The sequence below is a fragment of the Pteronotus mesoamericanus genome, unplaced genomic scaffold (assembly GCF_021234165.1).
Source record: "Pteronotus mesoamericanus isolate MK-2021 breed Mesoamerican mustached bat unplaced genomic scaffold, CSHL_Meso_final contig_557, whole genome shotgun sequence".
Classification (NCBI taxonomy): Eukaryota; Metazoa; Chordata; class Mammalia; order Chiroptera; family Mormoopidae; genus Pteronotus; species Pteronotus mesoamericanus.
In genome coordinates this window covers 5,344,286-5,371,688 of record NW_026555200.1, presented here as the reverse complement: position 1 = coordinate 5,371,688, position 27,403 = coordinate 5,344,286, and the positions used below count along the sequence as shown (strand labels likewise).

Sequence of the window (27,403 nt, the reverse complement as noted above, 5' to 3'; positions counted from 1 at the left end):
TCTCATGGCACAAATAAACTAATTACTAAATTTTGAGACACATCAAAAAAATGTTTCTTGCTGATCTGACCAAAAAAATAAATATAATTTTGATTCATTCACACAGGACAGCTATTCTTGTGTTAGCTGTTGTCATTTTTAAATTTAACAATCTAAGGGAAAAGATGTCAGTGCCCCTGACTAAATAGTCAGGTATTGGGTGTTTTACAAATTCTTGCATCACAGCAGTTAAAAATCGCTTGTCTATGATTCTTAGCATGGCTTTTTACATCCAACTGTAGTGAATTTCGAGGGGTAGGAAGTCTATTTTATTTTCAATTTCTTCTAGTAAATAAGAAAGCATTTCACAACCTTATGAAATATTGGTGCTTGGCATGATAAACGCACATATTACCATTGACTATTATATTTTATTAAGTACTGAATTGAACCGCTCATGAACAAGAGTTGCGGGCTTTTTCTTTTGAGCTGAATCTAAATCTGATTTTAAAAAATCCCTACTGGAGCTCTCATGTTCTCGGCGTTTCTGAATTCCAGCAACCCTCCTTCAAGGGCATCTTCCAGAGTAACTCAGGAGCCACACAAAGCATTTTGTTCTTTTACTCTCGGGCCCTTGTCTATCTCCCAAGGGGACAAGTTGAATGCCTACTAAGTCACGCTTTTCCATTACTCATTACGCCTTTTTTCCCAAGGTGGCGTGTGGGAGGTGTTGTGATCGGGCTCGGTAAGAATAGGCCAGGAAGCTTTCTGCGGGAGAATACATTCATCCCTTTGCGTGTTTCAGTTCCGACTGCGCCGCTCTCGGGGACTTCAACGTGAGAGATCTTTCCCAAACTGACAAACATTCCGCACTCGACCGCCTCCCCCATTTCTGTCAGCTCCTCCGCAGGCATCTGGCTCCCACCAGTCCTGCCCCGCCCCACTTCGCCGAGCTTTGTCCCCTTACAAGGCGGATCATCCGGTTGGCCAGGCGCGGCTGCCGCCGCCTAACGCCCTTCTGGGGGTCACCGGGGAGGGGACTCTGGGCGCGGATTTCGCCCACCCCGCACCCCGGGCACTCCCACACTCGAGCCGGTTTCTAAGCCACCAGGGGGCGCCCCGTCGTCTCCACAGCTCTCCTTCGCAGCCCCCTTCAGCTCTCTCTGCGATTGGCCGGCCGACTCGAGCCCTGCACTCCGATTGGTCTCTGCCACGTCAGTCGCGGACGTCGGGGCGGGCCGAGGTGACGCGACGCGGCTGGGCTCGGGGCGGTGTCCCGTGCCGGCGGCTGCGGGCGGAGCTTCGCCAGGACCGACTCTGGGCAGTCAGACGGCGGCGGTCCTGGGAGGCACCGGCGCGAGTCCGAGCCACTCCTCACCCACCGCGGCTGCCACCGCCGGCCGGTCGTTGCGCTCCAGCCTCCCGCGCTACCGCCCTCTGTGGCCCCCGATGCGGGAGCGGGCCGCTGCGTGATGGGGCTGCGAAGAGGCGCCCTGCGGCTCGCGGCGGCCGCTGCTCGCTCTGAAGAGCGTCGGTGCTCGGCCCTCCGCGCCCCCGCGCGCTGCGGCGCCTGCTGACCCAGCCGGCCCGCCCGCCTGCCCGCCCATCAGTCCACAGCGCGGCTGAGGTAAGGCGGGCGGCGGTTGCTGCGGCCGGGTTGCGGAGGGCCCGTCTCGGGGGGAGGGGCGGCGGGGCCGGGGTCTGGGCGCCGTCCGAGCGGAGGAAGCGCCGGGTGGGGCGAGAGCGACGGACAGTGAGGGCGCTGCCTCACCAGGGCACCCGGTGGGGTGGGGGAGCCTCGCCCTCGGGGAGTGGGGGAGCCTCCCTAGACCAGCAGCGAGCCCCGGGCTTGGGGCCAGCGGCCTGCTGGGCCCCCGCAGCGCCCCGCACCAGCCCCCCGTTTCCCTGGAGCTGCCAGGCCCCGGCTGTGCCCCGCGGCCGGGAGGCCCGCGGCTGTCCGTGCGTTCCCGCGGCTCGCCGCGCGCACTGCAGCTCGGTGCAGACGGCGCTGCTCCGTTTCGAAGCCACCCTTTCTTGTATTCCTCATCCCTCTTCCCCATTGTGGTTGGCACCGGGGCTTCGGCTGGGAATGTGGCGGCGCCCTTTTGCCAGACGGAGGCGTGAAAGGGCATGGGGTGGCTGGGGGAAGCCGGTGGCGCAAGGGCCGGAGAGGGGAGCGTGGCGGGAAGGGAGGGAGGGGGCTCGCTGGAGGCCGGCCAGCCCTGAGCAGGCGGCTGTGGTCTCGGCGCTCGCAGCCCAGGATTACTCTGGCAGCCATATTGGGAGGATGATCTGACAAATCCTTCAGGAGCCAAGTCCCGTTGCTGGAAGGCACCGAGTGACAGCCCTGGCAGCCTCCAGGGTGACTAGCCACCACCAGAAGCCAAGCTGTGGGGGTTGGGAGGCTGCTCCGGCAAGCTAGTCATTGTTCAGGCAACACCAGACATTTCAGGCCCTCAAACCAGAATTCACCTCCAAAATCACTTTTTCTCCTTGGGGAATGCTTGTGGAGCTTCCAAGGGAAAGTGTCTTCGAGATTCCATTCTTAGTGGGGTGAAATACTGAGTTATTATTCATCTCCGGTGGCCAGTGCCCTGGAGCGGGTGCTTGGTGATGCCCTCCGTGTGCACAGCGGATCTGAGGGCTGCTGAGGCCAGCGGACCGAGTTGGGCCTCAGTAGGTGGCCTTGGGTGGACAGATTCTCAGAGGAGCTCGGCCTCCAGTCATTGGTCAGCTGGAATATCCTGGCCGTGGGGGAGGTGGCAGCGGCGTTTCCGAGGGCGCAGGTTGTCATCTTTGTGGAATTTCGAGGTAGCTGAAATTAGAGCGTCAACAGATCCCTCGCTCGCTGCTCCAGGCAGCTGTTCTGTCGACAGCGAACGTTTTGCTTTGTGCCACAGATGGGTCTGTGTGAGCCTAATGAGGGTATGGTGACTGGTTTTGAATAGCTCTTAAGAAGTGATATCATGGTGGATGTTTTATTTAAAGGCTGGCATTTTATCAGTTTAGTCGTAATAAAACCTTTGCTCGAGTTCTTTAAGAAGTGAGGTGATGCTTTCTAATTAACTTGGAGTGGCTGCTGGATTATGAGGCAGGGGGAGTTCTTATGTTCCATCTGCGGATGGAGTATGAGGGTTGCACGCGTGCTGGCCTCCTGCAGCAGATCTGGAAGTGATCACCCGCTGAGTTCAGGGTGGGCCTGGAAATGGGTTTTCTGCTGCCTCCTGGATGCGGACGGGACCTGGTGCGTGGGGTGCCTGCCTTCTTTGTGTCTCTTGCTTGCATTCAAACTCCATTTCTTAATGAATGAATTCCTACAACCTCTTAAGTTGAAAAATTAAAAAAATTTCAGGTACAGTTTTCTAAGGAAAATCATAACACTTTATATTTTATTATTAAGATTTTTTAAAACTTGGATGAATCAAAAATGGCTTCAATAGAAACTATTTTTTGTATTAATATGAGAGCACAGAATGTCTGTTTTAAAATTCCATGCCCCAATTAAGAAATACTTCTAAGTATTAAATTTTTACAGTTACCTTATTAGTTAAAAAAAAAAGTCTGAAGAATTGTGGTTAAATGTATTTGCAGCATTTGTTAAAATCAGACCTGATTGTGGATCTGATTTGGAGGCAAGATTTTATGAATCTGTGCAGCTCTGCCCTGATGAATGTTTTTCCAAAATTTGTCCAATTAAGTACAGCTTCTAAGGCTTAGAACAGACTGTTTTTCCTTTTCAAGACCAGATGTGAATGCAGTTTTCCTTTTTTTTTCTCTTTCCTCTTTCCCACTTTGAATTTGCGCAGGGAATAAACTCCCAAGGAGAATGCTAACAGTGTCTCCGCAGCCAAAGCTTTCTAGCCCACGTCCCTGCTGTCAGCTTGTCCTGGGTACAGAGTAAAGGACAACAATGGGCCCCTGCCTTCACTTTGTAAACCCCTTCCCAGCCTGCTAATCACAGCAGGTCTTTTCCAGGCCGAAACATCTCTCTGTTGTCTTGTTAAGCTGATAGGGTAGAATTTCAGAAGGCTCCAAAGTGAAAGGTATAGCATGTCGATTTCATGTAGCTCTCTTTGAAAGATCGCCTTATTGGAACATATCCTGGTGAATTTCTGGGGTCCCCCAAAGAGTGTGAATAAATATAAATACATTTAGAACTTGTTCTCATGCAGCTCATTAGCATAGAAGATAAAAGCAACAGACATGACTGTGATAGGAAAAAAACCCTGCGAAAGATGCCTTGGACCTCTCTGACTTTTTGGGTAATGGTCCAGTGAATCATTTATGCTCACTTTTATGACATTGATTACTAATTAATTGAGAGTGCATATGGAGATTTAATTCCTTACCTTCAACGACCTTACATTTTACCATTTGTAAAGGTATAGTAAGATAACATAATTCCACCTCTTATCCATTTTAATACAATTTAATGTGTTGCTCCCCCTGCCATGGTGGTTTACTCCATATACTACTTATTATCTAATGCTCAATTGGTACATTTATGATTGTTTTATGGTTGTTTGTTTATATGTTTTAAGTCATAAGATTGTAAATAATAGATTTAAAAATATTTTTAATGATAACACATTGTTTCCGCCAAAGCATATTGTTCAGCTATGAAGGGGGACCCCCAAAAAACCTGGAATTTATTTATTAAAAATTGTGTGTTTATTCTTACATGTTCAAGCTTCAGTCATCTTCAAAGTACTCTCCATTTGATGCAGTGCACCTATAGAGACATTCTTTCCACTGCTCAAAACAGCATTTGAACTCGTCGATTTTGATGCCTTTTAGTGCTTCTGCCATTTTTTTTTTGCTCTTCCACATCAGCAAAACATTTCCCTATGCGGACTTTTTTCAGCTGGGGAAACAAAAACAAAGTTGTTTGGGGTGAGATCAGGTTTGGGGTGAGATAGGGAGGGCGGGGCACAGAGGTCATGCTGTTTTTTTGGTCAGAAACTGCCAACCACCCAGCGCAGTGTAGACAGGTGTACTCGTAAATCACCCATCATGAAATGGGCAGACGTGTTGAAAGAGTTCTCAAAAAACAATCCAGTGAAGCGAATGCAGCTTCTCACAGCGCTGCTGATTCAGATGGATTCCTGGAACACTCACCTAGTGGAGGAAGCCTGTGCTCTTGTACAAGGGACCTGCCCTCCCAAGATAATTCCGGTTTCTTTTGAGTCCCTCCTTGTATACCATCCTCTGCTATTGCTCTGTTTGATGACTTTGATAGACTTAGTTCTGAATTTCTGACATCATCCTGACAGATTTCAATAACTGTGTAAACGATAACAGTAATAATGATAGAATAGCTTAGTCATATCAGGCTCTTTGATGTGCCAGACTCTTTTCTAAGCACTTAACACTTATTCACTAATTTTATCTTTACAAAAACCAGATGAGATAGATACTGTTATCCCCATTTTACAGATGAAGAAATTGAAACAGAGTCTTCCTTCCTCAGGTCACTAAAGGTAGTAAGTAACCAACCACTATAGCTTACTTTGTAACTGCCCTTAACCTTAAAAATCCCTTGATTTCTGCCCAAGGAAACGCGGGTTTCATTCTGTTCCAGAAACTCGGTGTTTTGGTCACATCTTTTAACACGTCATCACCCTCAGATCTAGTAAAGGTCTCGATTTGCCTTCAGATCTTAAACTCTGATAATTAATTTGTAGCTCTTGCTTTCTAGTCTCTTTCTGTGTGTTCTCCTGACTCAAGTCTCCTGGACCGTCAGCCTCTTCTGGAGTTTACGTCTTTGTCTTCCTTTTCCATATTGCGATTCCTGGGGTGCATTATTTCAGTTATTTTCTTCCGAGCACTTGCAGTTTTTAGTCGTTCTTCATTATTTTGCAAGGCCCACGATGCAGATGCCAGCCTTGCATCATTTCTGTCATCCACGCCCTCTGTTTTATCCCGTGTCCTGGTGAAGCTTCACACAGTGCTGGGATTAGTGCCGCGATCAATGTGTAGTCGCTGGTCTCCTGAGTCTGTCTTTGGTATCTGTTGAAGCAGTTCTGCTCAGTTCCCTCCCCTGTTCTCCACAGTGGCATTTCTAAAATCTTGACCACTTTGTACTCAAGCCACCCCCTGCCCCATGCTTGGCATAAAACCTTACCTGTCACCTTATATGGGAAAAAAGGCATGGACTCTCTCAGTTTCCTCTCCATTTACTTATAAACTTCTCTGCCTTTTTTTTTTTTTTTTTTTTTTTTTTTTTTTTTACCCTCTTTCCTCCAGTTGTAGAGGAAAGATTGCCCTCCCTGACTTCAGCTAATCCCTTGGCCTGTGGCTTGGATATCCCTGCCTTTTAATTTTAGGGACTTACTGTATTGGTTACTCCTCTTTTCCCTTCCCACCGACCATTTCCCCCTGGTTCCTTGAGTACAGCAGGTACATTCTGACCTTTGGGACTTTATTGTGACTCTTTCTTCTGTGTGGAACACTCTTCCCCTGAAATCTGCTTGAATGACTCCTTCACTTCCTCCACGTCTCTCCGCCTCCGCAGGCCTACTGTGACCTCGTTTGCGCACCTGCACGGTCCTCTCCCGCGGCCATGCTCCAGCCCTCCCTCACTTTGCTGTAGTTTGCGTCCTGCATGGTGCCTGTCATCACCTAACATTCTGTAGAACTTAAGTATTTTAATGTCCTCTTTCCCCCTACTAGAATGTAAGCTCCTCCATGGCAAGGATGTTTGTCTGTTTTCTTCACTGGTGTATCCTAGACTTCTGGAACTGCTTGTCACGTTGTAGGCACCTAACAAATAGTTGTTGAATAAAGTACAAAAACATGAGGGATGTGGGGGGAGAAAAATCCCTCCTTCATTTCTGTATGCTTCTAATTGTCTCTTTCCTACCCCACACAACCAGGTTCTACAAGCAGCAAGGATACCTGCATTTTCTACTTCCTTGCCTCCCCCAAACCACCACAGACTGGTCCATTACAGACACCGCTTTAGCTCAGGCGTGCAGACCTTTATTGCTGAAAACAGGGGCACCCTTCACGCCTTTGCAGCATTGAAAGTATTGCTCACTTCACTTGTCCTCTGAACTGGCATCTGCTGGTGTTTTGGGTGGGGCTAGTTTCAGTCTCTTTTGGGACCGCTACTTTTCTGGCCACTCACATGGCTGTCAGATTCATTCAACACAAATTTTTGTATAACTCTATTTGTATTAAACTTACTTTGTTTTTAGGAACCAGAGTTTTGATTACATACCACATTTCCAATGTTTAAGAGCAGAATAGGTTATTACAGGAAAGTTTTCTTCAGAACTTAGACCACTTGCTGTTTATAAAAAGGATTTGCGCAGCCTACTGCAAATACCATATATACAATGAGGCTGGGAAAATATGGATAAGAAATAAGAATCTATGTAACAGGAAAAAGTAAATACATACAAATTGCAGCAATTTGTATAATGTGGTTATTATAATTTAGTTGTGAAACTTTTTGAATTCAAGGTAAAAGGGAAAGATACATTATATAATTTGCATTCCGGTAAAAGAAAGCCTAATAGTTTGTCAGAAACTTTTTTCCTGGTAATAAATTCTAAAGACATTTTAAAAGGAAAGTGTTAAAAGTCATGTTGATACAAGGATGTGTATATACTAAGTATGTCCCACATGCCTTTGAATAAAAAGAAGTAATATTTTTTCTAAGATCATTTTTGAAAAATTAATTCACCTCCTTTCCAAAATGAGAATACAGCATTAAAATATAAATAAAGTCTTTTGTGAGAAGGATATTTCTAATATTCAGGTATGTAACTACATAAAGATAAACCTGAGTATCCCAGAAGAAAATCATTATTTAATCCTGGTGAGAGCCTAGAGTACTTGTGTTCTATGTTGTCACATAAATGAAAACATAGCTATTAAACTTGGGGTACAGGTTTATTGTGTGGCAAGACTGACACATTGTTGACATATAGCAAAGTCTGATCTGCATTCTTGTCCCGGTAGTTGGGTGTAGTCAGGGGCAGATCACAAAAAGGATCTTGTCTCATACCAGGTATTAGTTCATTTTAACCTGGAGTCGATGTCATCCATTTTGACAATAGAAGAACTTTTATATATATGTATATTGATTTTTATAGAGAGAGGAAGGGGGAGCGGGGGGAGAGAGAAACATCGCTTTGGTGCTCCACTTATTTATGCATTCTTTGGTTACTGTGTTCCCTGACCCCAGATAGAACTGCAACCTTGGTGTATTGGAATGATGCTCTGACCAGCTCTGACCAACCGAGCTACCCAGCTAGGGCCTAGAAGAACATGTGTTGGGATTTGAGAAGCAGGGTTCCCAGTGGATCTGCCAAAATAAAGCTATAGGTTGTAGCTTTAGATATTGGAACAAATTATCCAAACTTTGAGAGAGAAGAAAAAATGAAAAAATCATTCTCATTTAGAATAGTTTATTTTAAGCCACAGGAGCTATTGTTTTCTTGATGTATTCCTTCGTTTAATCAGAATAAAATCACATCATCAGCAAAAAGGAGGATCTTTGATTTCTCATTGTAGTCATAGGACATGTGTCTAATAGATCCAAAAGTTGTATCAGGTTATTTTACATAGTAATTAAAGAAAACAGTTGGCGAGCCTGACTGAACTAGTTTAGCCCCACATGAGACTAAAAGTCTGATCTGTCAGGAGACTCTTCTGTGCAGGCTGATTTCTGGCATTGGGTTGGAATGCAGAGAGAAGCTTTTCTGACACGCGATCCATTTTGAGCATTCACAGCTTGGCTCATGGCTGCTTTTTATCTATAGAGTCAGAAAGCAAGAATAGACAGGTAACTCATGCAAAAATAAGTTCTTACATTTTGAAAGGGACCACTTTATCAGTGTAGCCATGGTCAGTGACACAGTATCGGGTCCTAAAACCTGCTTGGTCCTCATGGAAAATATTAGATGGAGAGATGGAAAACTTATAATAACAAGGTAATATTCTTAGCGTCTCAGAATGGACATACTAGATGCAGATGTTTCCTTTTAGGTAAACATTCTTTACAATGTAATTCAGTGGAAAAGATTATCTTTTAAACAGACTGCTTATTGATACTGTAAATTTGCTGCTGTGTAGCAAATTGTGTGAATATTGATTTTTAAAAGACTGTGTCCTGGTTATATTTTATCTTCACTTGTGACAAACATGTACTGAGTAAAGTATCAGTGTGTGTGAGTTAAGTAAACCACTGACTTCATCACAGGGCCGAATGAAATAATAGAAAAATGAGATACCAACACAGTGTTTTTAGGGATCAAGGAGAAAGAAGATATGACTTTTGGCTCAGAAAGGGGGGATTTAAGGAATGCAGGAGTTAAAGCTTCCTGTTCCATGGTGATATTTGACCTTGTCCTCAAAAGATATGGACTTACAATAGGTTCAGAAAGAAGATTCAAGGAGTTGCATGTTTGGTACAGTAAGAGGATGGGTGGTGGAGAAGAAGGCTGGGGGTGGGCAGTGGAGACGGGGACTGGGGGAGAAGATTGAACTGTGGGGGCCCTTGAGTTTTTAGTTTATGTTATGAAGCTGTGGAAACCAACTGCAAGTATTTAAGGGCGTGAAATGACCTCTGTTTTAGGAATATAATCCTGGCTGTTTCCTGTGGAAGAGGGATATTACAAAAACAAGCTAACCAGAACTAGTATTGCTTTGTTCTTGTTTATTCACTTTGCTGAAAGGTCAATTTGAGAATGTCTTTCCCTTAGGCTCCTAATAATCCAGGGTACCTCTGAGGACAAGTGACAATTGCACAAGATCAAAATTAAGCAGTTGGGCAAACATTTAGGGAAATTAAAATGAATTAGACCTAAATGTTTTTCTTTGTATTAGATGATAATCCCTTTATTGTTAGTGAGTGCTTTTGGAATTTTGCTCCATTTGCTTTCCTAAGGCTTTTAATTGCATGTCATAAGGAAGGAAAACTGGTCAGAAACAGTCTAGAACTGAGGCTAAGTGACTCATAGTATGTGTGGTTGACTTTTCCTACCTTCTTTTGGCTTGTCAAAACTTGGAAAATGTATTTTTAAACTATTTTTCTGGTTTTTCTATAACTTCTTTTAAAATATTCTGTAATTGTTTCTCACTAGAGTTTTTTCTTTAAGATTTCATTTATTTATTTTTAAAGGAGGTTCAGGAAGAGACAGAGAGAAACATTTGGTAGCTTCTCGTAGGCACCACTACTGGGAACAGAACCTGAAAGCCAGGCATGTGCCCTGACCCAGGATCACACTGGCGACCTTTTGCTTTGTGGGAGGAAGCCAGCCAGCTGAGCCACACCAGTCAGGGCTCTCACTGGAATTTGAACTTAATTTCAGATTTATGTAATTTATCATTAAAAAAAAAGAATCAGGGAGTTTTGGAGCTGTAATGCTTTAATGAACATCTATAATAAAAGAGATACTGTTTATAATGGTAGGAAAGTAACAAAATAGCAAAGTACTTTGGTGGTTTGGGAAGTAACTGGTAGGGAAGTAACAAAGTAACACTTTCAATTGTCCACTTGACTGTAGTTTCCTTGTACTGTATAAAATTTTAACTCACTGTGGAGATTGTTGCAGTTTTACTGCAGGATACTCAATCAGAAAAAAACAAATCTATTTAGGTTCAGATTGTTTTGGGAAAGTAATTTTGAAATGTACGTATCACTTCCTAAAAATAACTGTTACTAGCTTTTTTAATTAGGAAGAAATTTGAAATTAATTTTATCCTTTTTCTTATTTTGGAAGAACTTTTTTTTTAAAAAAAAGATTCTATTTATTTATATTTAGAGAGATGGGAAGGGAGAGAGAAAAAGTGGGAGGGAAATATAAGTGTGAAAGGGAAACATTGATCTGTTGCCTCTTGTATGCACCCTGACCATTACTGACCCTGCAACCCAGGCATGTGTCCTGACTGGGAACTGAACCGGCCACCCTTTCACTTTGTGGGACAGTGCCCAACCAACTGAGCAATACCAGTCAGGGCAGAACAACTCTTTCTTATTAATACCACTCAATCATCATTCTGTTGACTCACGGTAACTAGAAATTCAACTAAAATCATCCTAACTACTATATCCAAGACCCTGTGATATAGGGGATTAGAAGTATGACTAAGATTCCTTTCTTGTCCTTAAGGAACTTCAAATCTACAGTAGAGATAAGAAAAGTTAACTTATTTTGCTTTGGGTAGGATCATTGAATTGAAAAATACTAAATGGAGAAGAATTTGCATTTGGTTTGAAGAGTGGGGAGACTCTGAATGCTTTAGACATGTAGCATATGAGAACATCCCAGAAAAATAAATGGAATTTTGAGGAGAACAGGAGAGGAGGAAGCTCACAATGGGTAGAAAGAATGTTGGAAAAAAGGCATAGGGAAAGAAAAACATGAGATGATTTCAGGAAGCCCTCGGGTGGGTGGTTGTGAATGAACGTGGATGGAAGGCAGTGTTTTGTGGGCTAATAAAAATAGGTGATTTATGTTGCAGAGCGCATGGAATGCTGCTGTAGGGAGTTTTGTCATTGCTTGATAGACAGTAGAGAAGCTTTGAGGATTTAAGTGGACGATTACATGAACAGGCCTGTACTGCAGGAAGATGAGTTTAGCGATATTGTGTATGAAATTGGTGAAAATGGCGGTGCTGTGCAGTGCAGTTGGGTAGGAGGAAGAAAGAAGTGGTTAAGAAAGTTAATGGTCTTGGGTGAGAAGTATGGCAGTCCTAAAAAGGGTTGGTGATGGTAGAAATAACAGATTGTATAGGTAGAAGCCATGTAATTTGGACGGGTAGAGGAAGCAAGCTGTTGTGTGGGAACCGGAGAATGGTGAGAACGTTAAAAGAAATAGAAGCGGTGGAAGAGCCTCTGCTGTTTGGGGGAGGTAGAGTGATACCTTGACTTTGGTTGTGTCTCCAAGTGAAAGGAATCTCTGAATAGTCAGAAGTTGAAGGAGCTGGCCAGGTTGAATGAAATGCTGGCAGGGTAGTTAGGGAGAGGAGTCCAACGGTATATTGAAAAGTGTATCTATAGGGGCATTAGATATTAGAGATGTTAGTGTTTTGCTTCCTAGTTGCAAATGCATAACACTTTATGTCTGAAACCTTGCAAGGAGGTTTCAGCCTTTGTTGTTCGTTTGCATGCCCGTCAGCAGCATTCAACATTTTGGTAGGCCATGGATAGAACGCAAAAGAAAGTTTTGGTTTTTACATTTAAGTATCTATAGTGTTCAATAATTGTTGACATTTTGGCAAACTTGTTTTTTCTGTCCTCCCCTAACAAATTCCTTAATATCATCCAATACCCAGTCTGTGTTCAGATTTCTATGAATATCTAAAAAATGTCTTTTTACAGAATTTCTTGACTAAAAAAATCATTGCATTTGGTTGATAACTAACATGAGTTTCTTATTATAACCCCTCCACCCCAATTATGCTGTTCATTTGAAGAAACTGGGTGACTTGACCTGTACATCTTTCCATATTCTGGGTTTGGCTGGCTGACTGCATCTTTAAGTGTCCTTTAAATTGTTTCTTTGCTCCCTATATGTCCTGTAAACTGGTAGTTGGCATCTGAAGCTTGCTTCTATTCAGTATTTTTTAAGAGTGTGGGATAAGAGTACTTACAGGCGGCGCTGTGTTTCCTATCGTAGCACATCAGGAGGCATAAGCCACCTAGGTGTTACACTAGTTCTGGTAATGTTAAATTTGATAGAGATGTTGTCAGCCCAGTCTGTACATTGTAATGTTCCCACATCGACCAACTTTTCATCTAAGCCCTTTTTTTTTAGCAGCTAGTGATGGTTGTTGCAGAGAGCATATCATTAGAGTTGGAACACGGTGACATTATAATTCTGTTGCTTCTTCTGCATTTATAATTAGTTGGAATTTTTCTGTAAAGAAGAACCTGCCCACATTGACTCTTTGGCGACTCAGGAATATAGTTTATACAGGATATACAAATTGGATATGTGCTTAATTCTTTTGTTTTATTTGCTACTCTTCAAAATGAGGTTTTCAAAAAGTATCATCATAGACTCATGAATTTATATATTTAATGTCTTTCAATCCATTTGCTGTATGTACGTATGTATGTGTTCTTATATTTTAATTACCCCATCTTTGGCCAGTAGGAGCCCCTTAAAATGGGCATTGAGTCCTTTAGCCATGAGAACAATGCAAGATAGAATGCAGTCATGTAAAATGATAGCAATGTTCTCAAAACATGTTTGGGCTCTAAATGCTTCAGGAAATACCAGTGATTCCTGGAACGTTTGGGGTAGTCATTTTAGGAAAGGTAAGACTGGAGCTGGACTATCAAATAGAGGAGAAAATGAAAATTCATATGCACATTGTAGGGGAGAAATTGTTAGGAGGCGTGAAGGAACAGGGGATAGTAAAGGAGCTTGACTAGAACAAAGTCAAGAGTACTTTAACGTTGGTCTTGATTTTGTTAGCACTGGGGGATGAAAGAAAGTTCTTGAGTTTGGAAGTGAAATAGAAAGTTATGCTTTGGAAAGGTTAATATTGCAGCAGGGTTAAGCAATTGCATAGTGCAGGGTTCTCAGCTGGTGACTTACAACATAATCTTTGTGGAAATTAAACAAATGACCCATACCTGGGGCCTGTCTCAGAACTGTCCAGTACAAGGCTGGGGAGTGTAGGCTCTTGCTTTTCTTTTTAAAAAAATTAAATTTATTGGGGTAATAGTGATTAATAACATCATATAAATTTCAGGTGTACAACTTGATAATACAACATTTGTATCTTTTATTGCATGCTCATTACCCAAAGTCTAGTTTCCTTCTATCACCATATACTTTTCAAAAGGCCCTTATGTGATTCTGTTTTACCAACCCTAATTAAAGCTTAAAGCTCAAAAATCAGTTGAGGTAGTAAGGACATAGATTGGGATAATGGCAGGGGGAATGAGAGGGAGAAAGGGATAGAAAATGTGAATTTGTTTTTAAAAGTTTTTGTATGGCATTTCATTAATAATTTTAACACTGAAAGGATTCAAGGAGAAGGAAACAAAGATGACTCCAGTTTTATGGTACGGGGCCGGATATAAGTAGGAGATTGGCAGAAATTGCTAGTTGGGGCAAGAAAGGAGCGGGACATGTAGAGTGTTGAGATGACGGCTGTGTGTCAGGGTGAGCTCTGGGGGTTGAAATGTGCCCTGTCCTTTTCTGCCTCCTTCATCCGTTTTCTCTTGGCACAGCATTGTGCTCACCTAGACTATTGGTCATGCTGTATTTGTTGGGAGGGTTAAGAACTCAAAGCTTTCATTTGATAAATGGGATCACAATAAATGTTTGATATATTTTTTAAAAGCACCATCTGTTTAATGTAAAATAAAATGGGAAAGGGACCGGAAAAATTGGAGCAGATATAAAGAGATCAGTATCAATAAATATTGTAATTATTTGAAACAAACAAAACATGAGTAAACCAGGCAAAAGACTTGAACAGTTTTTACAGTTGGGAAATATAATTCATTAATTTATTCTTTCAATAAACATTATTTACTCAGATCCATCGTTAGGTACTGTTCTAAGTGCTAGCAAATAAGATCTCTGAACGTTCTGGTCTGGTGGTGGTGTGAGAGAGACAAACAGTAGACGTTTCAAGAAGAAGGATTTCAAAGTGATAATGCTGTTGAGAAAATACGAAAGGTAATGAGGTAGAGAGTAGCTTTTGGTTTTTTATATATTTATACCTTATGTTGTGGAAGACATTTGTAGATATGCTACTGGAGGTTAGCATTCCTAATCTCTAATTATACGGGAAATAATCGGTCAGATTTAAGTTCTTTTTTCTTTTCTTTAGAAAAGATTTTATTTTTTAGAGTGACAGGAAAGGTGGGAGAAAGAGAAAGAAAGAAACATTGATGTGTGAGAAACAACAGTCGGTTGCCTCTTTGCATGCCACCATCTGGGGACCTGGCTTGAATCCCAGGCATCGCCCTGATCAAGAATTAACTGACCTTTCTGTTCGCAGGCTGATGCTCCATCCACTTAGCCATACCAACCAGGAAAGGTTTCAGTTCTGTTGGGACTCTCTGATAATGGAACTTCAAAGTGTGTTTCTTTTTTAGGTTTTTTTTTTCTTGAAGATGTTTGCATAATGGATAGAGTACAGATTGAGATCTGCTTTTTCTTGTGGAAATTACTTACGTGGGTTCTTTTCACAGAATAGTGTTTGTTTTGTTTTGTTGGGAGGGAAACTATTCCTCTGAAACATGTTCACAGTTTTTCCATTGGCTTCATTCAGTGGTACAGTGTAGTGATTTGATTCTGCACACCAGAGGGTAGAACCTAGGACTCTTGGAATATTCTGATTATTCTACAAGATGGTTGCCAGGGTCAAATGACATACAAGTGAAAAGGATCTTCCAAGGTCAAGGAATCTCTGAATAGTTAGAAGTTAAAGGAGCTAGCCAGAACTCTTTGTCCTTTGCTGTTTAGGTACACATTGTGTAACCGAATGTTTCAAGCTATAATTAACGTATAGAAAGTTCAGTGCACTTCTTTAATGTAACTTGTTTTTGCGGATGGGAATTTACTTGTGTAAGGAACTCTTAACGAATAAACACTTTGTATTTTTCATCTGTTATTGAAGATTGGTTTAGAAAAACAGAGCCAGCTAGATAGATGTCTGTTACTTTGCAGTTACATTTTTTGTTACTGAGTATAGGGGCTTTTTAGATATGGTAAAGAGGTAATGTAGTAGGAAAACAAGATTTGGTCATAATTTTTTATTTGATGGTTTACAGGGAGGAAAAGGAATGAGGTTTTTAGAAGTGAAAGCGGAAATAGTACTAAGATATGTAAGATATAAGATAAATAGTACTAAGATTTAAGAGCTCTTATGCTCAAGTTAACACAAGCTTTCTTTAATTCTAACTACCTTCTATGGGTTTTTTTTTAAAGGAAACTTGAATATAAATCAAAAGAAGATTTGATTCTTTATTTCTGGACTGCATATCTGTATAACAAGACCATCAGTCAGAATGTCGGGAGCCTCAGTGAAGGTGGCTGTCCGTGTGCGGCCCTTCAATTCTCGAGAGACCAGCAAAGAGTCCAAGTGCATCATTCAGATGCAAGGCAACTCGACTAGTAAGTACATGTTGTTTTCTATCAGCTATATCTCACTTTCCCATCCTTTCTCCTTTCCCTTCTTGCTGTGATCAGAATAAATTAACATTTGGATATTACCACTTTGAACTTTGCTATTTTGAATGATCCATTAAATGCTTCCTCCTGTGACATTTTCTCTACCAAATTTAAATATGGACTATTTATTTTGTTCTTTACAATTGAGAGATCACTGGAGAACTGAATTAATAGCAAGTGTAATTAGGTTGAAATCTTAATGATAACAAAGGTGTAAGCAGTGATTTTTTACTAAATGGTGACATGAAATATACCTGTTGAGGTGCCAAGATTATTTTTCTTTCTCGATTGTAAATAGCCCTTGAGCTTGCCAAGATAGTCTTAAAGCTCTTACAGTATTTGAGTTGAACAATAGAAAAAGCTATAATATATAGCTATAGCTTTGTGAAAAAGCAAAATTGTAGATTCTTCAGACACAAGTTAATGCTGAATAGTTGGGGAACCATTCTGTTTGTGGGTCATTTGACAGTGTTCTGTGTAGAAGATTCTACCAGTGGGTAATAAAATTATATACAGGCTAGGACAGACGTAGGTTTACAGTTGTTTGTATGGAAAATAATAATTAATAATACAAGAATAAACTGTTTCTGTACTCACAACTGTAAACCTACTTTTTCCCAGCCTTGTGTATTTAAGATATACAATACGATGTTTTGATACATGTATGCATTGTGAAATGACCACCACAATCAAACTAATTAATATATTTATCACCTCTCATAGTTACCTTTTTATGTGTATGTGGTGAGAACACTCGAGACCTACTATCATCACCATGCCCACGTTAGGTCTTCAGAACGTATTCATCTTGTAACTGAAAGTTTATGTCCTTTGATCAGTATCTTCTTCCTCCCATCCCCCTTCCTCAGCTTCTGGTAACCACCATTCTGTGTTATTATGAGCTAGACTTTTTTGTGTGTGTGATTCCTCATGTATAGCTTTGAATTTTCTATTGCTTATACACTTTTCTGAACTTGGTAAATAGGACTAGTAACAATCTATCTTGTAAAAAAATATTTAAAAGTAGGAGTCTGAACTCATGGTACCATTATTCATGATTGACATTTCTTTGTCAGTTGTGTCAGTGATTCAGTGAATTACATCCTATAAATAATTATAAAAGGAAAAAGATGCAAAATTCAGTATTAATTATACACTTTGTTTTTTTATTCATTTTTTCCTTTTTATTGAATTTATTGGGGTGACACTGGTTAACACAATTATGCAGGTTTCAGGTGCACAGTTCTACAGTATAACATGTGTACACTGTATTGTGTGTTTACCACCCCAGGTCAAGTCTGTGTCCATCACTGTTTCTCCATACCCTCCCCCACTTCCCCCAACTCCCCTGAATTGTACACTTTAAATTGGTGAACTTTATGGGATGTAAATTATATTTCAATAAAATTGTTTAAAAGGATAGTCAACATTGATCATTGGCTCCTTTCTTAAAGTTTGAGCTAGACTTAAAGTTGAACTAGAAAACAAATGTTTATGTTCTTAAATGTCACTCATTTCAGCTCTGTTGTTTTTGTGCTTTATTTTAAGAATTAAGTTTCACACAGTATTTAACTAAATCTTTGCACAGGGCCATGCAAATGTTCTCTGTATTGTTCCAGTTTTAGTATATGAACTGCCAAAATGGGCACACTAAATCCCGATTATTGGACCTTTTATTTCTCTCTGAAAAAATACATTTAATTATAACATAGTTTGGAGGTATTTTTGGCTATTGGGATTGCCTGTAAATATAATGGTATATATCACAAGTTTTTTTAAAAGGTGAACTTGAGGAAATCCTGGATTAGGAGCCAGAATGGATTTCTAAGATTCCTTCCTCCCTCCCTCCCTCCCTCCCTCCCTCCCTCCCTCCCTCCCTTCCTTCCTTCCTTCCTTCCTTCCTATCTATCTTTCTTTTAGAGAGAGGGGAAGAGAGGAAGAAAGAGGGAGAGAAACATTAATGGGAGAGAGAAGTATCTGTCAGTTGTGTCTCACCAAAATCTGCCTCCACCCCACCCCCGGGAACCAAACCTGCAACCCAGGCATGTGCCCTGACCAGGAATTGAACCAATGGCCTTTACCTTTGTGGGATAACGCCCAAGGAACTAGAATTGATTTTTTTAAAAAACGACTTTTCTCTGATATGATTCGCGTACTGAACTATCCAGGAGAAATCCCCAGTGTCACAGAGTGGCTTTTCATTATGGCTGGGGTGTCTGTTGCTACTTTCCGTACGGGCTGGAAATCTTACTAGAAACTTTTAAGTAGAAAAGGAGTACTAAAAGGCCATATCCATGAAATGTAAAAATCAATTCACCATTTTATAAAAATAGAAAATTGTGTTAGTGTTAAGTAATGATGCTAATGTTTTTTCTTGATGACAAATCATTTTAGAATGACCGCATCTTCAGTTAGTTGAAAGGTTATATTCATTGTCAAGGTCAAATAACATTATCTTAATTTCCTCCCAATTTTGATTTGTTCTGTGAACATGGAGCACACTCATTTACATACTACGAAATTCAGTATGTACAAAGAATATGTGGTACTTCCTCTCACCCTATCACATAGTCCACTGTTTCCTCTCTCCAGAAGCAACTTGTGTGCGCTTTCCTTCCAGAGATAGTTAAGCAGCAACATCTTTTTCTAAGACTAGTGATATAATAGTAGCTTATTTTTCAGTCTTGACTGCACTGAATGTTTTAAATACCTGAATAATAAAATTCATGTTGATAACTTGTAAAAGTTGTTTCCTTTGAGATTTTTGCATGAAAGACTATCCATAATAAGTGAATGGGGTTTATTTATTAGCAAACATCCACTTTATGTACGTATAATGGTATGCTAAGTACCAAATAGACTATCAAAAAAAAAAAAAAAGTAATCCATTGCCTATCTAAGAGAGTAAAACTCTTAGAGTATATAGTAAAATTAAAACATTTTCTTTAGCTCTGAATAGTTTTAAGAAATGGGTATGAGTTTAGGTCTGCTTGACTTTCTGACTTTGTTATTTTTTTAAATCAGATGGATTATATTGATGGCTACTAAAAAAAGGTAGTAGATCTCATTGCTTTTAAGATATATAGCTTTTTTGACCTTATTTTTGTTGTATTAAAAATAACATCACTTTAGGGGGAAAAGCAAAATTACCCAAATATGATATTCACTCTGGATGAAGGATTTAAGATATTTTCATTTGTGGTGGATAGCAAATTGAAGAATCAAAAATAAGATTCTGAGTTGAATACCTTTTTATGATGGGGCCATAAAATTTAGAATTTGTGAAGATGTAAGTTTTATTCACCCATTCTTGCTTATATCCCACAAAAAATCTCCAGAACTACTGAAAATATTGAAATATCTTTTGATAAAATATTAAAGAAAAATGCCTGGTTTTTAATAAAAGTAATTAATAATTTAGTGATGACTTAGGCCTGGATATATTGTATTCGTCCTATGAAAAACAGTTGGTGGACCATCTTGAGCACAGTGCTGAACTACCAATTGTTTTTCCATCACATTTCATCCAGAACTTTTCTAGACCAAAGGCCAAGTGACTGTGTTTTGCCTTGCCCTCTCTCTCTCTCTCTCTCTCTCTCTCTGTCTCTCGAGTCTACTATAGTGTGTGTCTATAGGGATTACAGAGTTGTATGTACATAGACCCTGCCCTTACAGAGTTACTTGTTTGTGGTTGGAGAGACAAGACATACTAAATAAAATAACCTCAGTACAATGTAAAAGTGATCAAAGTGATAATTGTCATTAAACAGGGTTTTTAAAAAGTGCAGCTATGAGTTTGGTAAAGGGCATGTGTAACATTCGTTGATGATAGGGCATTGCAACTAGAATTTAAAGGAAACACCCAGTACATTTGGGAAAACTTTCAGGATTGTAGCTTATTAGAACTTACTAGTGTTATGGCTGGATATGGGCACTGCTGTCCTTCTTCTGGCTCTAACAGATTGCTTTTCGCACGTAAATGTTCAGCAGGAGAAATTTGACTTTTAAATTTGCATTAGTCTACTAAACAAAAATCCTCATTAGCTGAATCAGCCTTGGAAAAAGTAGGGCTAGTTTTCTAGCTAAATACTTTGTTATGCCTCAGAGGGCTTAGGCTAATTTTGATTCCTTTGAAAGGTATTTGTTCTTGGAAAGGTAGTTATCTAGTTGTATCAGAGACTTTTTCCTCTATGATTCTTGGCATTTTTGTTTTCTTCCTAATATTTTCTATTTCTGTTTTTTTAAATTTTATATAGCAGTTTATTAGTAATTTGACTAATATGTAATCCAGATAACTTTTAAGTGAGATAGTTTAAGTGAGCCACTTGCTATGTTTAGAAAGTATTAATGGCTTTTTTGTTTATTTGTTTTTGTTTGTTTTGTTTTAACAAAAACACTGGACTTAAGATGGGGAGAGAGTATGCATTTTGAATCTAGAATTGTTGAAAAAAAAAAGAAAGAAAGAAATTTGCTATAGCCACATGTGTTCATTGTAGTAAAAGACTCCTATGATGGCAAGCAGTCCTGGACTGCTGCTCATAGGAATTATAGCTGATTGCAGATGGAATGCGGTGGAATGTTCCTGCCATAAGATCTCTTATGAACAAGTAGAAGGAGGTGAAGGGTACTTGAGAGAATGTGCCAGATCTGAAGACTGAGTTATAGCAGAAAGTCGTAGCACTTTGTGGTCTCGGTGGGAATATTTTCCATGGCATAGATAAATGTTACTGCCTTGACATTTTTGAGACCCAAGTGCACACACAAATGGCTTTGTTTAATAATATCTCAGTATATTCTGAGTTTCTTCGACTTTGAAATCATTTTTTATTATTTCTTTACCTCCTTACTGTGCCTTCTGCTCCATTTTGATGAATTTTTGTTGCAGTTTCTATTTGGTTAAGTGGTTAGAACTTTGTACTCTGGTCTTTTCTTATTAGTCTTTAGGGTTTTTTTCTTTTTTTGTTTCCCTTTCATTAGTATAACCTAATTCCCAATTGCATTTTAGCACCCCCCCAACACCACCAGGGTCTATATATAGACTTCTGAGTGTCTATCAAGGTGGGAACCCCTTGAAATTATACGTAAAATGTGTCTTCCTCATTTTCCTAGGGACTGAGTAATGACTTTTACATTTTTAGAGATATCTGCATCCCCAAAAAGAGATAAGAGGCACTAGCCTTGAATCAGAATGAAGTCTCCTTTTAGTCTTTTCCTTGGTAAGCCAGGGCTTAATTCATTAGATCAGACTGAGGTGTAAACTTCCTAATGTAGCATCTGAAGCGTTTCACAGTGTGGCTGGAGGAGAAGGATAAGCCCAGGGCTTAGCTACTATTTGTCCACCTCCATACCATGAGCTCTTACCTGAGAGATGGAACATCTAGTTTCTTTTAACTTACCCTTTGTGCCCTCTGGGATTCATTCTGTGAACTGTGTATCTCACTCATTTCCAATCATGTTTCTCTCCATAACTTCTACCAATGTGCATTTCTCTGGGAGCTAAGACTGCTGGAGAGTTGGGCATTTAAACTCTGAATAGCACTCACTTTTTTAAAAACTGTGAGAGAGAGAGAGAGAGACAGACAGACAGACAGACATCAGCTTGCTCTTCCACTGTTTATGCATTCACTGCTTGTTTCTTTTATGTGCCCTGACTTGGGAGGGAACCCGCAGTCTTAGCATATCGGGATGACCTTCTAACCAACTGAGCTACTCAACTAGGGCAGCTTTCATTTTTCTTAGAAAAACAAAACAAAAACCCAGAAGCAACCCAGTATCCATCAGCAAGGGACTGGATAAATAAGTTGTGCTACATTTAGGTGTATTTATTCACTCATTCAGTAGGTCTCATTATGATTTCTGCTTCCCACTCTTAGTTATAGGACTTCTGTTCAGCTAGTTTTCAGATGGTTCTCCAGGCTGATTTTTCTAGATTTTAGTTGTAATTTTGATGTGGTCCCCAGAGGAGGGAAGCACAGTGTTTACCTACTTCGGCATCTTGACCAGAACCCCATGGTACATTTATATACACAGTAGAATACAGCAAGGATGAGAATTACCACATGCACATACACACACACAGAAATCATACATAAACTATGGCTTCATATGTTGCAGTAGAAACTGATGTATTTTATTAATATAAATTTCAAAATATGCAAAGCCGTTCTCTGTATTCCTTACTCCATACAAACATGGATGGGGTAAAACTATGAGAAAAGTAAGGCAATAATGACAGCATTCAGCGTGCTTCAGAGTGGGGGGTGCTGGAGAGGGTCCTTCATTGGAGCTGCAGAGGTGGGAGTCATGGTCTGTAACCAGCTGGGGAGTGCCCGGGCCTTGGTTTTGTTATTGTTTATACTCTACATATGTTTTATAAATATATCTACTAAATATTTAATTTAAAAAATATTAAAGCAAAGGAAAAAACCAAAGTCTTCATCTTGCAAATAGAGAGGAGTATACCCATGCTTACCAGTGACCACATACCAGTGACCAGGAATAGGCACAAGTTTATGAAATTTGCTTCCTGCTTTCCCTTTCTGAAGCCTTCTAGCCACTTTTCCCCTCCTTTTTCTAAAGACAGGAATGTTTACTTTTTATGTTCTGTGTACACATTGATTAAAATGACACTTGGTCATGAATGTAAGAAGGTAAACAATAACAAGATACAGAGGCTTATACAACAAAGGAAGAAGAGGTCAACTTGAATTCTCAGAACCTAACCAATGCCTGTTGTTTAATAAGCCTTCAGTGAATGAATAGGTGAATCAATGAATGTAGAGTAAGATCTAAACATATATACAGAAAAAAGAACTTCCCCCTTCACCTGAATACAAAGCTTATAAATTAAATGTAAAATACTCATTATACATTATCAATTCATTAATTTTATTGAGCACATTCTTTTAAGTATTCTTCAAGAACACAAATTTAATTGCTTTATAGTATTCTAGTGTATTTATATACCATACTTTATTTAGATAATCCTGCATTATCGCACTTGAGCCTTGAAGCCATTTCTTAGGACTGTTGTGAAGAAGAATGTGAGCCCCACATAGGTGGGGAAGGAATTGATTTTAGAAGGCACTTTATGCAGCTGTCTACCTAGCATCTCTACCTGCCTAATAAACATTTTAAATTGCACATGTCCAAAACTGAATTCCTGGTAGGTCCTCTTACAAACCTGCTACCCTGCATTCCCCCTCAACTCAGTTTATAGCAACTTTATCTAGTTGCTCAGCGCAGAAATATGTAATTATCCTTGACTTCTTTCTCTCTCTCATTTTCTGGTCAATTCATCAGAAAGTCTTGTGGGCCCTTCCTCAGATTATACCCAGAACCTGCCCACTTCTAACTTCCTTCGCTGCCACCACCTGCAGTAACCTCCTACCAAGTCTCCTTGCTTCAACCCCTGTTCTCCAGCAGTTTCTTCTCACCAGAGAAGCTAGAGCAGTCTTTTTAGAATGGAAGTCAGACTCTTTTGGGGTTTTTTGTTTTTTTTTTTAAACTCTGAGATAGTGTCCATTTCACTCAGACCAAAAGCTAAAGCCTGTGTGTGACCTCCCCTCTCCTTCTGTCAAACCTGTGCTCTGTTTTGGTCTTTCACTTAATAATGTATTTGGTACATTCTCCCTTGTCTTAAGTATTCTTCAAGAACATGATGTTAGTGGATATACATTATTCTGTTGTGTTTGTGAATTGCACTTTATTTAGCTCATCCTCTATTATTAGACATTTGAGCCCTAGGTTCTTCATTTGTTGAATGGAGACATTACTCCTCCCTAACCAGCCTCCTATCTGTCCCATGGCAGTTGTGAGGAGCAAGTGGAATGAGGTATACTGCATAGGATTGTGTTTGAAAAATGACTTGTTAAATTGTTTTTTGTGATTAGTTTTGGTACCCAAATTGTGACATTCAGTGGGAACATATATATTTAAAGGCAGAAACAATTGAAGCTATCGCTAAATTGGAGGAGGCCTTTGATATGGTGTGTTTGCAACTGTTTTTTATTACAGGGTAGAATTTAAACTTCTTCATTTACCTAAATAAGTCGTTTTCACATCTAGATTCCAAAAAAGCAAAGAGAGGAGACTAGATAGAATGTTGTAGGAAGCCTAGTTTTTTTTTTCAAGCTGCTTTATATCTTATCGTTCTGGACTTTTGAGGTTACCTTGATTAAAGTCCAAACTGTACTGCACGTGGCCTTTATGTGTGCATTTGTTGGGGTGGGTTTTTTTCCCCCTATAGGGGAAAGCAGCCGTGTCCAGTTTTTGTTTTTAATACCGTATTTGTAATTCTCAAGTAATGTTTTGGAGTTCATTTTTAAAAATGCCTGCCACTAACAAGGTGCCGATCGCTTTTGGCAGTGGCCTGGTCAAGTGCGAAGCGCTGTGATGGAAGCTAGCAAAGTCTGCAGGGCTGTTAAGGGGGCCCTGAAAGGCCTTGCAGCCTTGGTCAAATGATCAGCAAGGTGTAGGTACTACTCATAGATTTAGTTTTTGGTAGTATATCAAAAATTGTGCTTATTTTATGAAAAACATTTCTAGTGAGCTAAAACCTGTTCTTAGTATTGTTTAGGGATGAAGACTGTACACAGAGAGTTGGTAGAAATGAGAAATATGAAATTAGGTTTTTGAGAGCATCTGTAGGACATTAGATTTTTGTTATTCAGCAAGCATGGGCTGGGAGGCCACCAAGCTCTCAGAGTTTTTAGCCTTGTCTTAGAGATAAATGATAAAAGCAGTGTGAGGACTGGTAATGAAAGCATCGAGAAGGGACAGGTAAGTAATTGAGGGGCAGAGCCAGCACAGATGGGAATATCTGGAAAGGCCTTTTTGGTTTGGCAGAACAGAAAACTATGGCCGAAGCCAGCAGAAGCTACCTAAGCGAGGAAGTGGTTTCACTACATGGATTGCTTCCCTGTGACATTGTTCTGGCCTGATACCCTGTTCCTTTTGTAACTGAATAAACTTGAGGCAAAATGGATGAAGAGAAAAACAAAGAAGCTTTTACTTTTTAAATTGCCTTTTAGTGGAGGGGAAAAGCATGATTAGTAGTTACCAACAACAACAATAATGAACACTTAAGCCCGGGGAGGCATAACTAGAAATTTCCAGATTTTAACTCACTTCATCCTCACAATAGTCCTGAGGCAGATACTTAACTCCTATTTTCTCCATTCACTAGTCGGGGCTGGACACTGACTAACTCGCCTGGAGCCTCACGTCCAGGAATTTGGGGAAGTAGAAAATGAACGACTGTCTGGCTCCAGAGCCCTCACTTTTAACCTCTGTGCTGTACATATTGCCTCTCATAATATTTGTTGTTTTACTATTCTGTGTGGTGATACCGAATGTCTATGTCTAACTTGAATTTAACTGTTAGGTTAAAATTTATTTTAATGTTCTTTCTTGGTGGAAGGAAATTATGAATAAAAAGGATACTAATATTAGTTCAGACAGCTTTGTTCCACTTACATTAAACGAAGGTGGATCTTCCAAATGATCTCCCTTCAAAATCATTCAAAATTTGCTTAAGCCTTGTCAGGGTAGCTTAATTGCTTAGAGCACTGTCCCAATGCACCAAAGTTGGGGTTCAATCCCTGGTCAGGACACATACAAGAATCAGCCAATGAATGCATAAATAAGTGGAACAGCAAATCCATGTTTCTCCCCCCAACCTTGTCTTTCTCTTCCTTTCTCTCTCTAAAATCAATAAATTAAAAATGTTTTTTTAAATTTGCTTATTAGGAAGAGCAGAATTACTGTTAACTGAGAGTTTACTGTTTATTTCTGCCTGAATATTGCTTTTATTTCCAGTTAATGACATTGTGACAGTACAGAGTTGGTATTTTTTCTTCCCATTGTATGTTTATTTTTAATACAAAGGGATTGCGTATATAGTGAATACATATAGTACATTTATTCTGTTTATAAGATTTGGAATCTCAGTTTGTTATTTTAAATAAGTAAGGAGTGCTATGAATGCAAGGTTTTGGTCACCTCTGCCCACGGCAGTGTGTTTTATTTACTGCCTTAGTGTGTTCTGGAAATGCTTTATTCTGAGCAAGGATGGGACTGCTTATGGGTTTTGGTTTTGTGGTTTGGAATATAAATGGTATACAAAATACTTTTATTGTGTGCCATTTTTCTTAATTTTGGGTGTAGGGAGCTTTTGGAAAAGGAAGCTTGTGCTGAAGATGTCACTGGGATCCAGTGCTACCACGCTGACACCTTAATTGTAGTTGCTGGCAAAATCTTTAGTAGTTTGCCAACAAGAGTATAATTACTACATAGAGACTTGGAGATATTAAACAGAATTATTCTGTAGACTAAAAGGCTTTTAAGTACAAATTTTGTTTTGACTGCCTTGTTTTCTAGGGCTTAGTAATTAAAACATTATTTCTGCATCTGTATGCTAAAGTAACAAAGTCGGAAAGAAGGCAAGGAAAAGGGTAAAATTAAGGGACTTAGTGGGTTTAGTAAGGCTGATTTTGACCTGAAGAGAGACTCCAAGAAAGAGAAGATGGTCTTGTGGTTCATCAGTAAACTAAAACCTATGGAACATTTATGACAGTTGTTTTGAAGGCATTTTCATTTATCTGGGCTAAGGGTCTTCAAGTAAGCCTTTGCATGGCAGATGCTCTCCTATCCTTCACTCTTCAGCTCTCTGAGGGCGTTGACAGCTACAGCATGAGGGGGAAAATATTTGAGGATAAAAGGAGAAAGGTGTAGGGAGAGGATCAATGTGGAGTCATCTTCCTTTGGACTTGGGGAAAGATACAGTAAGATCTTCAGTTTCGAGGCTGCCTTTCTGACTTATGAAGGGGAACTTAAGAAAACCGCCTTGAAACTGGACAAGATCTGAGTAGTGATAGGAAGTGAAGGCCTAGAGGTGAGGTGAACAGAGCGAGCTGGTAGGGAAGTCAGGAAGCAGCCTGAACAAAGGCTTCGTCCTCTAGGGAATCCAGAAGATGGCTGTGGTCATGAGCCCTGCAACAGTAGTAGCTAGTGTAGCTTGACTTCCTTCTTGAAACATTTCCGTCTCTTGTCTCTCAAGACTCCATGCCCTTCTGATGGCCGTCCTCACTCGCAGGCCATTCTCTGTTCTTCCTTGCCTCCCTTCGTTGACAGTGAACCAGGACTTGGCCTCTTCTCTTTGAGCTCTTCCCTGTCTCTAGAGAAGGTAGACTCCCCTAAGTGATTTCATCCATGCTCAAGGCTTTAAGTGTCAGTGAAACGATGGTGACTCCCACCTTCAGTTCTCCAGC

The 27,403-nt window shown here is 40.2% G+C and overlaps 1 protein-coding gene and 1 non-coding gene across 9 annotated transcripts in view; one reads left to right on the top strand and one right to left on the bottom strand.

Moving 5' to 3' along the window:
- Positions 1 to 1,260: 1,260 nt before the first annotated feature.
- Positions 1,261 to 27,403, top strand: part of KIF1B (kinesin family member 1B) — a 131,170-nt gene continuing 105,027 nt past the window's right edge. For 7 of the 8 annotated variants that reach the window (XM_054579767.1, XM_054579764.1, XM_054579766.1 and 4 more), the window contains exons 1-2: positions 1,261 to 1,606; positions 15,891 to 16,076. In XM_054579767.1, coding sequence (XP_054435742.1) covers positions 15,971 to 16,076 — 106 coding nt within the window. In that variant the 5' untranslated portion in view covers positions 1,261 to 1,606; positions 15,891 to 15,970. The remainder of the gene's footprint in view (positions 1,607 to 15,890; positions 16,077 to 27,403) is intronic. The other variant, XM_054579770.1, reaches the window with a different exon arrangement.
- On the bottom strand, positions 17,677 to 17,782 carry LOC129075692 (U6 spliceosomal RNA). The gene has a single exon (XR_008529668.1). It is a non-coding gene; the product is annotated as a U6 spliceosomal RNA (small nuclear RNA).